Source organism: Petaurus breviceps, unplaced genomic scaffold (genome assembly GCF_028583685.1).
Source record: "Petaurus breviceps papuanus isolate PSGF00001 unplaced genomic scaffold, PetGlider_PUasm1.0 90779, whole genome shotgun sequence".
NCBI lineage: Eukaryota > Metazoa > Chordata > Mammalia > Diprotodontia > Petauridae > Petaurus > Petaurus breviceps.
In genome coordinates, this window is record NW_027187344.1 from 4,066,185 (window position 1) to 4,085,382 (window position 19,198).

Here is a 19,198-nt window from a genome sequence, read left to right on the forward strand (position 1 = left end):
TGGTCTCATTGCTGCTTCTCACACATGGCACTCCATCTCTCCTCTGTACCTTTGCATTGACTGTACCCCCTGCTTAGAACACACACTCTCATTACCTCTGCCTCTGAGGATGACTAGTTTCCTTCAGATCTTAGTTCACATCACTTTCTGCATGAAGCCTTTTTGCTCTCCCTAGCTGCTAATGCCTTCCCCATCCCCCTTCAATTACCTTGTATTTACTTTGTATTTGCCTATATGCCTATACGTATATATGTCTCCTTTAAGGGAACGTAAGGTCCTTGGTGACAGGAGTTATTGTACTTTTTGTCTTTGTATCTCCTGTACCTGGCCCATTAAGTAGGCATTTAATAATTAAATGACGCTTGCTTGGTTGGTAGTGGGAACTTACTGTTATGAATTAACTTGAATCTTTGCAATGCCTCACTGATTTTCCTTTTTTAAATCTCATTGAGGCAGGTATTTATTTTTGTTTGATAAAGTGGTGATTGTCTGTAAGAGGAAGGGCTACAATTATGAGCTGAAGGAGATCATCGAGCTGCTCTTTCACAAAATGACAGATGACCCAATGAACAATAAGGACATCAAGAAGGTAGGCAGGGGCCCACTACCCACATGGGCATCCCTGTTTTGTCTTTTGACTCCCTTTGCTTCCCCCCCCCCCAGGGCCATTCAGCACGCCAGCCTCTGGAATCATAAACTTCAATATTTTGAAGCTGGGAACATGCTTAAAGGACATCAAAACCAACCCTCACATCTTACAAATGGGAAAACTAGGGCCCAGAGAAAGAAAAGTATATATAGCTAGTTAGTAGCAGAGTCAAGATTGGACCCCAGATGTTCTGAGTCTCCTTCTTCTTGGGGCAGCTTACGTCAAGGGTTTTTGGAATATTGGCTAATGCTTCTGAATAGTCTCCTAAGTGATTAGAATCGGTGGCTCGGGGTGGCTATGTGGCGCAGTGAATAGAGCACCGGCCCTGGAGTCAGGAGGACCTGGGTTCAAGTCCGACCTCAGACACTTAACACAAAAATTAGTCATGTGACCTTGGGCAAGTCACTTAACCCCAATTGCCCTCCAAAAAGCAAAAAAAAAAAAAAAAGAATCAGTGGCTCACTTTTGCCTATTCTTTTCGTGAAGAAACAAAGGGGACTACTTTGAGAGAAGGTAGCAGGGCAGAGGGAGTCTTCTTTGAGTGTGATTTTAGGCACCAGGTAGGACCAAGCTGGAATCTGCTGCTTCTCTTCTTTGCTTTGTAGATTTTGTTGCCTTCAGTGGGATAGAATTGGGTGGTGGAGGTGGCGGAGGTTTGAAAGGGAAAAGCCGCCCAACTTTTTCTCTCCCTTCTTTCCCTAATGGAGAAAGAGCACACACATTTTGCTTCTTTTTTTCTTTCTCTCCTTTAGTCACTGTCTCTACACCCTTGGCATGGTACTACTATTGCTTACTGAGCTACCAGTAGCAATCATTGATATTCCCATACCCCTTTCAGGTGTACAAAGTACTTTTCTTACAATGGTTCTTTAGGGGAGCTACCCAGTTTATCATTAGCCCCATTTGACAGATGAGGAAACAGGTTCAGACAATTTACCCTGTTACTAAGTACTGACGCTGGAATTAGTTCTCTCAAGATTCTCAGTCCAGAGTTCTTTCTGCTCTGCTACCTCGAATTTAAGTGCTACAGCATGTACATAACTGGCTTTTTAATTTTAAAATTGGAAAGAATCTTTGCACAATCCCTTATCCTGTCTGTGCTACATGGAGCCCAGGGGCCAAGGCCTGGCTCTAGCTTCTCCCAGAGGATACTCCCTGTATCTACAGTGGCCTTAAACACAAGAGTATGCAATGACCTAGGGCTTTGCAGAAAATATGAGTAATCTGGGCTTTATCTTGTAATAACCTTCTTCCCCCCACTTTTCCTCTTCTTAATGCTTTCTAGTCACATGGGAAAATGGTAAGCAACCAACCCTACACCTCTCCCCACTATCCCTGACTATCAGCGACCCTGGTTAAGTGTTCCCTTTGACTGTTTGTATGCTCCCAGAGTATGACAATTGTGACTTAATGGTTGGGGGAGGGCAGAGGGAAAGGTGGGGGGGGGGGGTGGAAGGTGTGGGTGTGGTGATTGGGAGGGATTTCCCCATTGAGGTATGCTTAAAAATCCTCTTTTCCACGGGATTTTTGGGAAAAAGCAAGGGGTTCAGGCTGCGTTTCTTGGCTGAACCTGAGATTTCAGGTAGTGGTATGTGCATAGATAGGAGCAGGGAAATATTTTAAACAGAGAGGCTGGCCTTGACTCCCCTACCTGTAGTGGGTTAGTTCTGACCTCAGGCAGTCTTTCTTAATGCTTTTTTGACCTCAAAGAACAGTGATATTTTGGGTTCCACATCTAGGAAGTGAGAATAGGTGGGATGAAAAAGAATCAAGTGCCCTTCTTCCTTTGGTCATAGCTTGTTCCTAAAAGTTCAGCACAGTGAGGATGGGTAAAAGGGGAGGGATGCCTCTTCTTGGTTTCAAAAACCACCCTGTATCTGATAAGGAGTATTTTGAATTGAAGCCCTTGCTGGTACCAAGGAGTTTCCTCCAAAGTGGGGACTGGGGGGACAGCTCTAGGGGAAGGCAGAGACTACCAGGGCTGCCTCAGCATATTCCTGTCCAAAGAAAGGAACATAAGTTTAAAAAGAAGGGGAAAACCCCCATATTCCATACCCAACTGAAGGAAGAACCATTTCTTGTTTACCATTGCAGTGGTCTTATGGGTTCTACTTAATTCACCTGCAAGGAAAACAAGGCTTCCAGTTTTTCTGCAAGACCGAAGACATGAAAAGGAAATGGATGGAGCAGTTTGAGATGGCGATGTGAGCACCGTGAGGGCCATTTGTACCTGGGGGGGGGGGGGGTGTCCGCCCATATCCTTGTCAGAAAGTCTCAGTGCATGATGCACCAGCCCCTCCTGTTGCAACAGTTGAGGGACATCCGGGGTGGAGAAGGTTCAGAGCAATAGAAAGCAGGAGGAGACAGGGTTCTGAAGGTGGCCTTAAATTATTTTGAAAGCAGAATGTCTACGTAAAGGACCTCCTGAAGAGATCATATCTGAGAAGTCAGACACTTCTAAAACAAACTCTGTATGGGATGAGACATTCTCCTAGGATCTCTTCTCTATCACAGGTTTGGGGGGTGGATTTCAAACAGAGATGTTTATTTTAGTGGCTGTTATTGTCTAGCCAAAATCCCCTTGATGAACAAGGGGGGGAAATGCTGTCATGGTTAGTGAACTCTAAAGCTTTTAGCACAGGATCTTAGAGCTAGAAGGGGGTCTTAAAGCACATCTAGCCTGCTTTTCATTTTGCATGTGGGGAAGCTAATGCCCAGGGACAGAGATAACTGGCCCAATGTCACACATAAAGTCAGTGGTAGACCTGGAATGGGAACCCTAGTCTGGCAACCAGCGTCAAGCATTTTCCACTGCACAAAAACATGTCTTGCCCCCACTGGAAGCCACGGGCTACAAGAGGAAGTGTGCGTGATTTGCATCCAGAGAATGGTTTGGAATCTGGACCCTGCTACTTTCTACCTGCGTGACATTGGACAAACCACATAACCCCTTGGAGCCTCAGTGCTTTTATCTATTTAAAAAAAAATGAAGGGACAGGATAGGATGGTCTTTAAGATGTTTTCAAGTTCTGTGTCTATGATTGGTTCATTCCCTGGGTCTTTTAGAGGTCAAGGAGCCCAGAAAGCCCCAAAAGGCAGGAATGACCCCAGGCCTGGGGAGGTGGGGGGTGGGGGCAGGGCATCACTCAGTGTGGCCTCTGTTCTGTCCCCCTTTTATCAGGTCAAACATTAAACCCGAGAAGGCCAATGCAAACCATCACAACTTCCAGATGTACACATTCGACAAGACAACCAATTGCAAAGCATGCAAGATGTTCTTAAGGTGAGAGGAGGCTCACATCTGCTAGATCCCCCCATATCTGCCACATCCAAGAAGCAGCAGAGCACTCCCCTATTTCTTTAGCCTTTTTGCTCTGGATGATTAGAGAGGAGTGTATAACTCACTAGGATAATTTGGGGGGAAATGAAAACTCATAGATTTAGAGCTAGAAGGAAACTTGGAGTTCATTGAGCCCAACTCCTTCCTTTTACAAATGAAAAAATTGATACCCAGAGAGGTTAGGATACTTGCCAAAGGACATAAGTAGCAGAGTCAGGATTTGAACTCAGGTCCTCTGAATCTAGGTGGTGAAATGGAGAGAGCACTGGGACTGGAGTCAGACTCATCCTCCTGAGTTCAGATCTGGCCTCAGATAATTACTAGCTGTGTGACCCTGGGCAAGTCAATTAACCCTCTTTGCCTCAGTTTCCTCATCTGTAAAATGAGCTGGAGAAGGAAGTGGCCAACCACTCCAGTATCTTTGCCAAGAAAACCCCAAAATGGAGGTATGGAGAACTGGACATGGCTGAACAACAACAATCTCTGAATCTAAATCCCGTGCTCCTTCTGCTGTGCTGCAGCTCAGCTCCACCATCCACATTTCCCAGTGGGAGACTTTGCAAAGTGGAGTTGGTCCCCTAACTTAAAGTCACCTTCGTGCAAAATTGTTCCTTGCTCATTTTCTGTAGATTAAAAAAAAAAAGTTGGGGTTTTTTTTTTTGAAAGGAAACATTTCTACATGGCAGTGATGCCAAATTTGAAATTCTCCACCCTAAGGGTGTGTGTCCTTGAGCTAAAACACTGTCTGGATTACCATAGGGTTAGTTTAAAAATAAATGCATCCATTCATTCAGAAGATATTTATTGAGAATCCACTGTGCTCAAAACTCTGCCAGTTCTGACCTCAAGGATCCAAAGCTGGGCTGTGATGGAGGAGTAAAATTTAGACAGGCAGAGAAGAAGGAGGAGGAGGAGGACTGTATTCTCTATAGAAACATAGCCAGGAGCCAGGATACAAGGCTGGTGAGGGAAATGGCACCTGGGAGTGGGTGGGTGGGGCTGAGGCCAAGTAAATATGCCTTCTTGGCTAGAGCCAAGATTTATGGAGGGATCATTTATGGATAAGATCAGAGGTTTAGAGCAAGAAAAGGGGTCTTAGAGGGCAACTTATCCAATCCCCCTCATTTTACAGATGAGGAAACTAAGGCTCAGAGAAGCTGACATGCTCAACTAGTTAGGGAAGCAATTATCATCATTGAAGAAATAGATTGCAGCCAAATTGTAGAGTCTTGTGGAGTGCCTGATTGAGGAGTTAGTTTGGGCTTGATCCCTGTAGTCCAGGGAAAACTTTGAAGATTTCTAAGCAAAGGCAAAGTCTCATTTTTTTTCCTTCCCCCTTTTTTTTCCCCATTTGCCTCTTCAGGGGGACTTTCTATCAAGGCTATCTTTGCACTAAATGTGGGGTTGGGGCACATAAGGAATGCTTAGAAGTGATACCACCTTGCAAAATAAGTAAGTAATCTGAGATTTCCTCCTTCCTTCCTTCCTTCCTTCCTTCCTTCCTTCCTTCCTTCCTTCCTTCCTTCCTTCCTTCCTTCCTTCCTTCCTCTATCTTTCTGTCCTCCTTCCCCTCTCCCCCCTCCTCTTTTCTCCCTTCCTCCTTCCCTTCTTCTTCTTTCTCTCTCTCTTCCTCTACCTTCCTCCTCTTCTCTTTTTTCCCTTCCCCCTTCCTTATGTGTTTTTCAAAAGTTTATCAACTGGAAATAATTATGAAACCACTCTGCTTCCACGGCCTTTTCTGACCTCTTCTGCGTGTTCTGCCTTAAGGTTTTTTTTAAATCACTTTTGTTATTATCATTGTTGTAACTTATATTGTTGTGGTCAGTGTCTACATTGTCCAGGGTTTACTTCTATTCCCTCTCTATTACTTTGGACAAATCTTCCCATGTTATTCGTATTTTTCATATTTGTCAAGGGAACCCTGTCTTCAGATTTCCTCTTCTGTAGAACCATGGGCTGGAATACAAAAAGAAGGCAGTTACTTCAGGCCATTCCTCACCTCAGAAGGCTTTGCAGTGTTCCCTACCAACTGAAATCCCTCCCCACCCCCCAGAAACCCCAAGTTTAGTCATTGGCTCACTTCCTGGCCTGTTCCCCAGCATGGGGAAGAGAACAGGCAGGCCACATTTAAAAACAGCCTGTCTTTCAGGAGAAAGACCTAGTATATTTGGGGGGTAGGGAGGGAATGACTGCTGTGTTTGTTCTTCAAAGGTATGGATTCTGTGAAGGAAGGAAAGGTTTAGCCTTGTTTTGTAGTGACCCCTGCTGGCCACATTTATTATTACTAATAATCCCAGCAAAAGGTTGCAACCCAAATGGAATTCCCAGGAACCTCATTGGGGTCTGGGACTATAGCATCTTAATACTTCAAAGCTCTGTGTTTTCTTCTGTCCCTGTGCCTCCATGTACCTATGCAGACTACAACCCATCCATGCCTTAGAATGGTATTTGTGAGCTGCTGCTGACCAAAGGGTTCATTCCTCACCCTACCCCCAATCTGATGAACCTTTATATAGGTAGGACCTGTTATTGAGAGCAAGGGATATAAAGGCAACAACAAAACCCCAAACAGCCCTTGACCTCAAAGAGCTTATGTGCTGTTAGAGGGAAATAATATGTGAACAGATAAGTATATACTTGATAAATTTAGAAAGGAGAGACTACTAACAACTCAGAAGATTAGGAAAACCTCCCTGTAGAAGGCGTCCAGTGAACTGAATCTTGAAAGGAAACAGATTTAACAGTTGAACGTGGATAGGAAGTATATTCCAAGAATGCCAAGGGGGATGGGGACGGCAACCTGTGCAGAGTCAGTCAACAAATATTTGTTAAGTGGCTACTATGTTCTCAATACTATGTTAAATGCTAGGAATACAAAGAAAGGCAAATACAGTCCCTACTCCCAAAGAACTAATAGTCAAATGAGGAGACACCATGTAAACAGCTTTGTACAAATATAAAATATACAGGCTACATCAGAGATAATCTTGGGCAGAAAGTACTAATATTAAGTAAGAACTCGCAGAAGGTAGAATTTTAGCCAAGATGCTGAGAAAGCCAGGAAGGAGAGTTAAGGTTGGAGAGAATTCCAGGTATGGGGGGTAGCCATAGAATGCATAGAGCCAGTAGATGAGATGTCTTATTCAAGGAAGAGCAAAGAAGCCACGGTTCTCTGGTTTGTAGAGTATGTGAATGGAAGTAAAGTATAAGAAGATTGGTAAAGTAGGAAAGAGCCAGGTTATAAAGGGATTTTATATTTGATTCTAGAGGTAATAGGGAGCCATTGGAGATGGTGGGGCACATCGCATGGTCAAACCTTTGCTTTAGGAAGTTCACTTTGATAACTGAAGATGTCCTGCAGTAGGGAGAGATTTGAGGCAGGGGGGACCAACCAGAAAGCTATTGCAGTATTCCAGGCATAAGGTGATGAGGGCCTATATTAGGGTGTTGACTGTATTAGAGAAAGGATCATATACAAGAGATATTACAAAGGTAAAATCATCAATAGTTAACGACAGATTGGATATGGGGGATAAGAGAGAGTGGAGAGTCAAGGATGACATGTAGATTAGGCGCCTGAGTGATTGATAAGATGGTAGCGCCCTCAGCATTAGTAGGAAAGTTTGGGGAGGAAAGGGAGGGTTTGAGAAGAAAAGACAACATGTGCAGTTTAAGATGGTGGTTGGGCATCTGCTTCTAGGTATCAAGTAGGCAGTTGGAGAGGAGAGATTGCAAGTCAGGAGAGAGCTTAGGACTGAACAAAGGGATCTGAAAATCATCAGCAAAGATGATATTTAAATCCATAGAATCTGGTAAGACCACCAAGTGAAGTTGTGTCAAGAGAGAAGAGAAAACGGCCCAGAACAGAATCTTGGAAGATATCCGCAACTGGGAGCCGTCACCTGGAGGAAGATCCTGCAGAGGAGATAGAGAAGAAATGGTTCCATAGGCAGGAGAAGAATCTAGACAGAAGAGGATAATCAGTATCTTCGTATGGTACAAAGAGGTCAAGAAAAAGGGGGACTGAGAAAGGGCCATTTGATTTGTCAAATGAGATCATTGATAACTTTATGGAACAATTCTAGTTGGTGAGGTTGGAAGCTAGTCCATAGAGAATTAAGAAGAGAATGAGAGGAAAGGAAGCGGAATCGTTGATTGTATAGGGTTTTTTTCCAGGAATTTAGTCACAAAATAGGATAATGGCTAGTGGGGATGGACAAGTCAGATGAGGATTTTCATAAGAATGGGGGAGATATGGTCATGTTTGTAGAAACAGGGAAGCAGCCAGTAGATGAGAAGCTAGTAGAGATTAGTGAGAGAGTGGGGAATGATAGAAAAAAAATGTTTTTTTGGAGAAGATGGGATGAAATGGGATCATGTGTGCAGATAGAAGAGTTTGCCTCGGAAAGGAGTAGAGTCACCTCTTTATGTGAGACAAGGGTGAAGGAGAAGAGAGTGGAAGAAGGCATATAAGCGATGAGATGAAAAAAAGGAAGGAGAGAAGAGGGAGCTCATGGTGAATGGCCTCAATTTTTCAGTGAAATATGAGGCAAGATTCTTATTGGAGGAGTGGGGATGGGTAGGGAGATTTGAGAAGGGATGAAAAGCTGCTGTAATGAGTGAGTTAATTAGGGAAGTATAAAAAGATTGCTTTAGTGCACTGACAAGTTGGAATTATGTAACATAAATTTTTAGTGGTCTCCATCATCATTTCCTACTTTTCTCCAGCTTTTGCTCAGAAGTGCCTAAATTAGAGCAAAGGTGGTAAATGGTGGGAGTAATCCAAGGCTGGTCTTTGGCAGGGACAAATCAATGATAGTATAAGGGGGTGTGGGAGTTAAGAGTTGAAGACAGCGCAGAGTTGAATGGTTTCACCAAGAAGTCAAGTTGGGGAAGAGGGGAGAATTTTGCCAAGACAGTACTAATGGCCTGGGGAAGAACTGGGCAATGGGAGGATTAGATATCACAATGAGGATAAACAAGAGAGTTAGAAGTTTTAAGGCAAAAAGGAAAGATAAAATAGGACATTCTGATTAGGTAAATGAATTTCTGAGCTCATGAACATGGAAGTAGACCACTTCTGAATATTCCAAGATCAAGGATATGACCATCTCTGTAGCTGAGGGGGGATGTGGGGTCATGGGAAATGAGTAAATTAAGTAGGAAATTAGGCTGTTTGAGGATGTATCAGTGTGCATATTGAAGAGCCCCTAACATGAAGGCCATAATTGGGGAGGAGAAAGACATTGAAATCATTGATGAAGGAAGGAAAATGTCCTGAGGGTAGATAACAGCTACCAAATTTTGGTTGGGTGATCAATATGGGTCAAATGAACCTCAAAGGAGGAGGGGTTACTAAGAAATATTAGTAGAGGGAGAATCTGAAAGTGATGATGGGGAGCAAGGAGTATTCCAACTCATCTACTACCGGGTAGGGGGACATAAGTCTAAGTGTAACCAGTACTGGCTAGCATGGCCAGAGATATAGGATTCTCAGAAGGTCGTCATGTGTTGTCAGATGCCAGAAGGTGGAAGGAATGAGAAAGAAAAAAGTTGGAAATGAAAGCAAGTTTCTTAACCATTGAACAGGCATTCCACAGAGTACAGTGGGAGGAGTGAGTAGATCTGGAATAGGGTGTAGCATGGTTGGGTTGAGGGATGATAAGAATAAGGGAGTGGGCACTGGGGTTTGAGGACCAGGGTTTGTGGTTCAGAATCATTGGGACAGAGAGAGTAAGGTGGGTTGGAAAGATACTAACCGTTAATGTATTCAGATAGATTATTATTGGGGCAGCTAGGGTGGTGTAGTGAATAGAGCAACTGGCCCTGGAGTCAAGAGGACCTGAGTTCAAATTTGGCCTCAGACACTTGACATACTAGCTGTGTGACCTTGGGAAAGTCACATAACCCCAACTGCCTTGTCTTCCCTACTCCAAAAAACAAAAAAAACAAAAAACAGATTCTTATTCCCAGGGGGCCTCATAGCCATTGTGGAGGTGAAGAAGGCTGGTGAGGGGAGGGGAGGCATTAAGCTAGTAGTGGCAAGTAAGCTGTGGCCCACAGCTTCAAAGGCAAGAAATTAAGTGCCCACTTAAAAAAGGGGAAAGTTTCACTAGAAATGAACATGTATAAAGAAAGTAGTAAACAATAAATCGAAATACAGATTGGAACTAGATTATTAAGGGCTTTAAATGCTGAGCTAAGGAATTTGCATTTTATTTCAAAAGTATCAAATAGGAATCCATTAAAGCTTCTTGAAGAGGCAGGTGATGTGGCCATACTTTGTGTTTTAGGAAATCAGCCTTCTGATGAGATTGTTAACATCCTTAACATTGTGCCTGGCACTGTGTGGATATTTGATAAGTGCTTGTGGTCATTTGGTTACCTAGGCAGCAGACATGGTTTACAGTAAGCCCATTTTAAAAGTCATTTTAGGGGCGGCCAGGTGGTGCAGTGAGTAAGAGTGCCGGCCCCGGAGTCGGGAGACCTGGGATCGGTTCTGGCCTCAGATACTTAACACCCACACAAAATAACTGGCTGTGTAACCTTGAGCAAGTTACTTAACCCCGATTGCTTTTAAAAAATAATAATAAAAGTCATTTTAGCTTGATTAGATATAATCCACTCCTATAGCCACCTCTATGCCACAGTTAGGCATCAGAAGAGGACTTAAATGGAGGGAAATCATCATAGCCCTTCCAGGTTAATATTTGCCCTTTGCAAACATCCCATTTGATCCATATAACAAGGGAGTAAAATACTGCTTTTATCATTTTACAGATGAAAAAAAGGAATCTCAGAGAAATAAAGGGAGATCACCTAACATCACACAGTTGATGTGGCAGGGGCTCGGACTGAGCCCTGACTCCCCCTCTGGAACTTTGCCCAGCATCAGGCCAAGTCAAGTGTTTAGAGCTAGAAGGATTTTATAGTCCAGTTGCTTTACTTTCTAGATAAAGGGACTGAGCCCCAGAGAGTAAAAGTGACTGGCTCAGATAGCAAGGTAGTATCACAATCAGGACTGGAAGCCAGGCCTCCTGACTCCTGATTCACTGCTCTCAGCTCTCCCATACTTTTTATCTTCATGTCCAAAGTATCATGCTATTACCATGCCATTTACCATGCCGTGCCCCAAATTTCATACTAATGAGGCTAACGTGCTATATTTTAGCCCAGTTTCAGGGAATTGTGGGGATTCACCAATCTCTGTTCATTTTTCCTTCAGGGTATATAGATGGGCGATCTAGAAGAAGGCGAAAAGTATGTCTACTCCTGAAGTCCTGGGACAGAAACCTTCATGTAGAGCAGTCCTTATGTAGAATGTACTGGGAAGAAATGTCTCTTCCTCTCTTTGCTACCTGGTAGTGCCTGAAATCCCAACATTAGAGATTCATTCTTTTGAGGCTGAATAATTTTTCCCTTAAATTTAGAGCTGGGAGGAATCTAAGATAAGAACTAATTCAATGCTCCACTCACTTCCTTTTTTTTTTAATTGAAAAGGAAATAGGGGTTATATGACTTTCCCAAGGTCACATATAAGTGGCAGCACCTGGATTCAATCCTAAATCTTTTGACTCTTTTCATTTATAAACTAGAGGTAATAACACTGAATCATGCTGAAGAGTCCCCTAATAACAGCAGTTCATAGTTCAGAACATGCTGTAGAGCATGGAGGGAAAGTCATGGGATGGGAGAATCCCCATTCTGTGGTGAAGAGAGTATTTGTAGGTTGCAATGTGCACTCATATCAAGGAGATCACAGATCTACCACATTGTCATATAACACTCCACAGTCTAGAGCAAAATGTTATCCTGTAGAAATAGCCCTGCCCTTAGGCATAGCAACACCTACTGTTAGTTAATCACTGAGTGGGGTATTCCTTGATAGACACCTAAGAACAACACAAGCAGCAACAGAAGAAATGGGGGGGAGGGGGAAGATGGGCAGAATAGGCAGAATAAGCATTTATTAAGCTCCTGATATGTCCTGGGCACTGTTGTAAGTACACAGGACCCAGGAGGGTTTATTGTTAGAGGGACATGTGGCTTTCATAAACATTTTAGTCTCGACTAGGTGATGTGGTAATATGCTCAAAGTCCAGGGCCTTGGCAAGACCAACAGACTTCCTGGCCAGTATCACCAGAGTCAGGGTCATGGCCTCAGGGTGGGAGTGGTAAATGTTTAAGAATCAGCTCTCTGAAAAGCATGATATACTTCAAGATTAATCTACATAATTAACATTTTTCCATCTGTTTCTTAAGTTGAAATAATCAACAAAATAATAAATCAAGGCCTAATTTGTAGCATTTTCTGATTTCCAGGGTGTAAATGCTCCCAATGAAAATGAAGCAATCCACTCCTTGGCTGGTCCCAGCACACCCCTGCTCATGCTAACCCTACTTGTTCTCAGCCATAGGGACACGCACAGCAAGCACTCTATATGTCTTCTTGCTTTTCTTTACACATGACCTCCAGCTCTCAACTCTGAGCATTTTCACTGAACATCCCCCACATCTGGGATACTCTCCCACATCATCTGTAATTCCTGACTTCCCCAGCTTTCTTCAAGGTCCAGCTAAAGCCATGCCTTCCACAAGAATCCCAGTCCTGCTTAGCATCAGAGACCATCCTCAATTTTTCTTTCTGCATCTTTGCATGGTTGTGCACACATTGTCTACCCCCTTAGACAGTGAATTCCTGGACAGGAGGAACTGTCTTGTAACTTTCCAAGTATTCCCAGAGCTTAGCACAGTGCTCAGCATACAATAAGTACTTAATAAATGCTTATTGACTGGACAACCTTGGCAGCCTAGCCCTTAATTCTTAGAGTTATTTTATGCCATCTCCATGATGCAGTTTATAGAGAAGGAGGGACTGTACAATTCCACAGACATGTACCAAACTCAGCTAGATTCTCTAGGCAAATATTGGCCTTGGAGCCCAAGGTAGGACAGAGCAGAGACAGGGAACAGCAAGAAAACGTGACAACGATGGTGGTGGTGATGATAAGAGCTTTATATTTTATTTACAAAGTGCTTTATATATGCTACCTCAGTAGATCCTTACAGGAGCCCCATGAGCTCATCTTACAGATGAGGAGATTGATGCTGAGAAAGGTTACATACCTTACCCAGAATCACACAGGTAATAAGTGCCTGAGGTAAAACTTGAATCGGTCCATCAACAAGCATTTATTACGTGCAAACTATGTGCCAACCACTGTCTTAAGAACTGGAGATAAGAAGACAAATATGAAACAGGCTCTGCTCTCTGACGAATTTCTGACACTCCAGGCCATATCACTTCTCTGAACCAGGGGGTAGAAGGTATGATCTAAGGACTGACCTGAGATGGTGTCATGTGGTAGGAAGAGTCCTACACATGGAACCAGCGCTAAGTTCAAATTCAGGTTCTGACATTTATGAAATGAGACCATGGACCAGTGACCATTTCTCTGAGCCTCAGTTTCCTCATCTGTTTTTATTTGCTCTTTTGGAGGCAATCAGACTTGTTCAAGGTCTGATGCCAGATTTGAACTCACATCCTCCTGATTCCAGGGCAGGTGCTGCACCACCTAGCTGCTCCCCTCCCTGTCTTTAAAATGAGGGTGATGGCATTTGAATTACTTGACTAGGTTATTGTGAATAACACGTTTTGTGATCCTTTAGGCTATAGAAATATGTATTTGGCCTTTGTTTATTTAATTCAGTCAGCCAACAACTCTGTATTGAACTCCTCCTGGGTCCTCCTTCAAAGCACAGTGAGGGATATAGAAGAAACAGAGGAGATAGACGTTGCTCTTTGAGGAGCTCAAAGTCCAGACAAAACAAGTGGGTCACAAATACAGTCTAGTGTAAGAAGTATTTAGTTCTGTTCTTCAAGTTAAGAGTAGGGCAAAGGAAGGTAGGAGTATTTTGGCTGGCAAGAGAGGGAGAGAGACACTGAGGACCAGAGGAATCGGGAAAAACTACATAGAAACTTAATCTGGTCCTTCAAATATGGAGATGATTTGGCTGGGTACAGAGATGACAAGGGTTTCTGGTTGGGGGGGAACAACATGATCAAAGGTGTGGAGGTGTAAGAGTGTGATCAGGGAGACTAGAACACTGAAGTCTGGAGAGACGAAGGCTAAAAGGGAATAAGATAGAAGGCTTTAAACTCACAGAGAGCATGAAGAAAGTGGAGTGTGGATTTATTCACCACATTCCAGATACTAAAACTGTGGGTACCTTAGAGCATTATGTGAGATAGTTCTCAGAACCCCCCCCCCAAAATAAGACTTCTTGCAATAGAGAATAAGCTTATAGAACTTATTACCATGTTGGATGGCATAGACTAAAACACAAATCATTGTTCAAACAAATTATAGCAAGTTATTTTTATGCTAATTTCTATTTTCCAATATAGTCTTCCCCATCCCTCTCCCAGAGAGTCATCACCTTATAACAAGAATAAAAACAAGGAAATAAATATCTCAGCAAAACTAGCTAACAATGTTGAAAAAGGTCTGACATATATGTACTATTCCATACCCATAGTCCCCCACCTCTGTAAAGAAGTAGAGGAAGGAACTTTCTCATTATCTCCTCTTTGGGGCCAAAGTTAGTCATTATAAGTTCGCAGCATTCAGTTTAGAATGTTTTGTTGCTGTTGTTCTTTCCATTCACTTTTGTTTTATGTAACAAATTATTAAATCAATTTAGAGAAAACAATAACTCCCATTTATATAGAGCTGATGAAGTAGGTAGGGCCAACATTTATTATCCCCATTTTATAGATGGGAAAATTGAGGCTCAGAAAGGTGAAAGATCTTGCCCGTGGTCAAACAGGTGTCAGAGACTGAAGTTTGAACTTAAGTCTCTTCAATATGTGGCAAACACTGTACCATATTCAGCCAGTACCTTGGAGAGAACCAGCTCCTCCCCTAAATCATTCCTCAGGGACCATTGCAGAGATAGAATCCTGGGCTGGAAGGATTCTGAGGCTGCCCCCAGGCAGCCCTTATGCGAGTGTGTGCAATGACTTCTTTCTTTAAGTGTATCTCCTGGCTTGGATCTCTGCTGGACCCCAGCTCAGTGTGTCCATCTGTGTTCTTTAGGGCCCATTGGATACATATGTCTACCTAAATATATCTGCAACTGTGAGTGTTAGAATGCATTTGAATTGCCAGAGTCTCCCGTGTGCTTTTTACTGTAACCATTGCCCTGCTCCACAGAGGGTGGGCTACCCAGCTGGTCAGATCCTTGGGACTCAGCAGGCTGCTCTTGGAGGGGGGGAGGAAGATGGAGGAAATCCTAGGGAGCATGGGATGGGGGCTAGAATATGTCCTTGCTATCTGACAAGCTGAAGCCTGCCTCTCCCCTGCAGCATGTGATCACACTGACATCAGCAAATCTGTTTGTAGGGCTCTGTCCCAAAGCTCTGCTCAGATTCCCATCTCTCCCCCTTCCCAAAACCAAAGCTTAAAAATTAACTCTTCAAAATTGATAGAAAGTACTCAGAGGAATGGTAGGAACACATGGTGGGAACAGTGGGGGGAAACCCCCCTGGGCTGCTTTCCTGCCCTCGCTGTAATCCATACTGGTGACTAACCTTCATGATGTCTTGCCTCACTCACAAACCTAAAACAACAGGCCCAGGGCAATGTACTTGAATGAATAAAAGAATGAACAGCTTCATCCAGGGGCTCATTCGTTACAGGCTGTTTGGCCTCTAATTCTGCTTGGTTTTCTTCTTTTTCAGGTTCTCCTGTAGACCCGGTAAGAACATCCAAACCCATTCTCTTCTCTCTCACCCCTGTTGCTTACAAAACCTGGTTCATGCCTGCTGGCAGGCACACTGGTCAATTATCCAAATTCTCATTGCTTCCCTGAGGCATAAACCATCCCTTACGGGTGATGGTAGTAACAAGATTCCCCTCTATGTCGTCTTCATTCATCTGCAGTGGTGATTATTTACATGTAGCCTTTGACTTCCATCTGAGTGACAGGTCCACTAGATCTTTTTACTGTCATGGAGTTGCTGGTTCTTCCTCCTAGGAAGTCTCTAAGCCAGAGGCTAGAGGACCACTCACTGAGTATGTTGTGATGCAGATTCCTTTCATGTACAAGTTGTCCTAGACAAGGTCCCTTCCAGCTCTCACATGGGGTGATTTTTCACCTGGTCCTGGACTTTGAATGTCCTTCCTGTCAAGTGGTCCCTCCTGTGATCCTCTTGTGCTCCTCTGCTGATGGCCGAGGACCCCAGAAAACATTCAGGCGTTCTGTGCCCTGTGCCCAACACGTCGAGAGCACTAACAAATGCCTGTTGATGGATGGATCCTTTCCTCCCCCTGAATTTATCTAGTTTACTAGAAGACAGCTTGTCTTTATCAATACATCAGCCCACCAATAAGTATTTGTGTGGAGGTAGGGCAAAGGTGTCAAACAGCAGCCCCAAACCAGATTCAAATGGAATTGGGAAATATCTAGCAAAATAGATAAAAACACAATAGAATATAAAGAAATAATGATTTGTGACTTGCCAACCGAATATGTGACCCACAGGAATCCTTATGTACCCTTGAACGGCCCATTTCTCTTTGAGTTTGATCCCACCAGCATGGTGGCCAGGGTCTTGTTGCAGTGCAGTGAGAAGGGCACAGAGTACTGTAAGAGGCAATGCTGTGCAGTGGAGAGAATACTGGAAGACCAGGTTCAAATCCTGCATCATACATGTATTAGCTGTGTGACCTTGGGCAACTCACTTCTCTGTACCTGTTTTCTTATCTGTAAAGTGAAGGAGTGAACATAATAACCTCTGAAATCCCTTCCAGCTGTAAATCTGGTTCTTCATTCAATCATTTCAGTCATGTCTGACTCTCTTTTGGGGGTTTACTTGGCAAAGATACTGGAGCGATTTGCCATTTCCTTCTCCAGTTCATTTTACAGATGAGGAAACTAAGGCAAACTGAGTTAAAAGACTTGCCCATAGTCACACAACTAGTAAGGGTCTTTTCTTGACTCCAGGCCTAGCACTCTATCTACTGTGCCACCTGGCTGCCCCAGCTCTAAATCTATGATCCTATGATTTACTATGTGTCCAGCAATGTGCTGTGTGCTGTGGCTGGTGCAGGAGATCAATAAAATAAAAATCAGTTGAGTGAGCTTTTATCCAGTGCCTTCTGTATTCAGGGCACTAGTCTGGAACTCAGGCTTCGGCCCTCAATAGATCATCACTATGCTGAAGAGACAAGACAGGCACTTACTGCCATCAGAGTGCATTGTAGTAACCACTGGGCTTTGTAGAGAAGCTAGGACGTGGGAGGAACGCAGAGAGGGTAATAGAAAGTGAATTCCTCCAATGAAAGGCTCTTGGCATGAGAGGCTTTAAAACCCCATCTGCAGTACCCCCTCTCTGTCCTTTGCTTTGACTTCTAGGGTGGGGAGCTTGTCATCCACAGCAATGAAGGGTGATTTAAGAAAAATAAATCTGATATTTTAAGCCAGAGTCAATGAAAAGTGCCTTCTCTAATTGCAGTCTGTTGTTTTTTCTTTCCTTTGTAGGACGCACTAAGTACAGGAGCTGGTAAGTATGTCTGGTATATACAAAACACTCATTATTTAAGGTTCCATTTGGGAGGGTTAATGAATAGCTGTGTCATGTGGGAAAGAGACATTGACATTGGCAAGAACCCCAAATCCGTCCTGCTTAGACCTTCTCTTGGAATGCCAGAGTAACTCCCCCAGGAGAGGGGTGGGGTATAAAGACAAAGGCTTGGTTGAAATTCTGTCACTGGGGGAAAGGGGATGATTCCAGTTTTTCTTCTTTTTCCTCCTTTGTGGTCATGTTCTTTCCTGGTCTTTGTCACCCAGGGGTACTGAATCAATCAATCAATGAATAAGCAATCATAAAGGGCCTACTATGCTAGGTGTATGTAGGTTTCTACAAAAGTAGAAGCAGTCCCACCTTTCAAGAAGCTTATATTCTATTGGTTGAGAGAACATATATGTATGTGCCTATTATACAGTGCATGTCTATTAGATATGTATGTGTGAGTACATATATGAATACATGTATACATAAATGCACACGTGTGTGTACACATATATGCCTACAAAATAGAAGCTATTGGGGGTTACTAGAAAGAAACTAAGAAGATCAGGAAAGACTTCATGTAGAAGGTGGCACCTAAGCATAGTTTTGAAGGAAATAAAGGAGTATGAGAGGCAGGGAGGAGGGAGAACATTCTAGGCATGGGCCACACAGCCTGGACAAAGGCATGGACAAAGGAGATAGAGTGCCATTGTGAGAAACTTCAAGATAAGTCTTATTGGACTGTGGAGTGAATGAAGGGGAATAATGTATATAATGACAGCTCAGTGGCATAGTGGATAGAGTGTTGGGCCTGAAGTCAGGAAGACCTGAGTTCAAATCTAGCCTCAGACACTTACTAGCTGTGTGTCCCTGGGCAAGTCACTTAACCCTGTTTACCTCAGTTTCCTTATCTGTTAAAAGATAATAATAGTACCTACCTCCAGGGTGGTGTTGTGAGAATCAAATGAGTTAATAATCGTAAAGCATTTAGCACAATGCCTGGCATATAATGAGTTCTATATAAATGCTATTGTATATATATATTATAAATAATATACACACATTTTTAGAAATGTTCTATTTATAAATGTAGATCAATATGGAAATATGTTTTGCATGATTGCACATTTATAACCTATATCAAATTGCTTACTGTCTCAGGGAGGGAGGAAGGGAGGAAGAGAGAAAATTTAGAACTCAAAATTTCAAAAAATGAAGGTTAAAAATTGTTTTTACATGCAATTGAAAAAAATTTAAGTATTTTTAAAATACACATATATAAGAAATGTACATAAAAACATGTATCCATTTTCTAAAAAAAATATAGATCTATAAATACTGAGTATATATGTATACACACACACACAAATAAAACAAATTTCTTCAGTGTTCTGAGCATCATGTTCTCACACTGGGAGAGATGCAGATTTAACTGTGGTAAGGTCCTTGCCTTCACAGAGCTTACCCTGTAGGACTATGGATAGAGATAACAGACTTTCTGTGTGCGCTTGGGCAAGTTACTTCTTCTTTTTGGATACCTCAGTTTTCCAATCTGTAAAATGTAAGACTGCTTCAAAGCTCTTTTAGGCTGATCTCTGTGCAATAACCTGAAAAGCATAAGATGCCCAACAGA

The 19,198-nt window shown here is 43.0% G+C and overlaps 1 protein-coding gene across 1 annotated transcript in view; it reads left to right on the forward strand.

Annotated features, from left to right (window-relative positions):
* The window catches only part of VAV2 (vav guanine nucleotide exchange factor 2), a 469,223-nt gene that overhangs the window by 434,421 nt on the left and 15,604 nt on the right, over positions 1 to 19,198 (forward strand). Inside the window, exons 14-19 of the mRNA XM_069069239.1 lie at positions 457 to 589; positions 2,744 to 2,853; positions 3,831 to 3,932; positions 5,353 to 5,441; positions 15,733 to 15,749; positions 17,535 to 17,556. Of these exons, the coding sequence (XP_068925340.1) occupies positions 457 to 589; positions 2,744 to 2,853; positions 3,831 to 3,932; positions 5,353 to 5,441; positions 15,733 to 15,749; positions 17,535 to 17,556 (473 nt within the window). The remainder of the gene's footprint in view (positions 1 to 456; positions 590 to 2,743; positions 2,854 to 3,830; positions 3,933 to 5,352; positions 5,442 to 15,732; positions 15,750 to 17,534; positions 17,557 to 19,198) is intronic.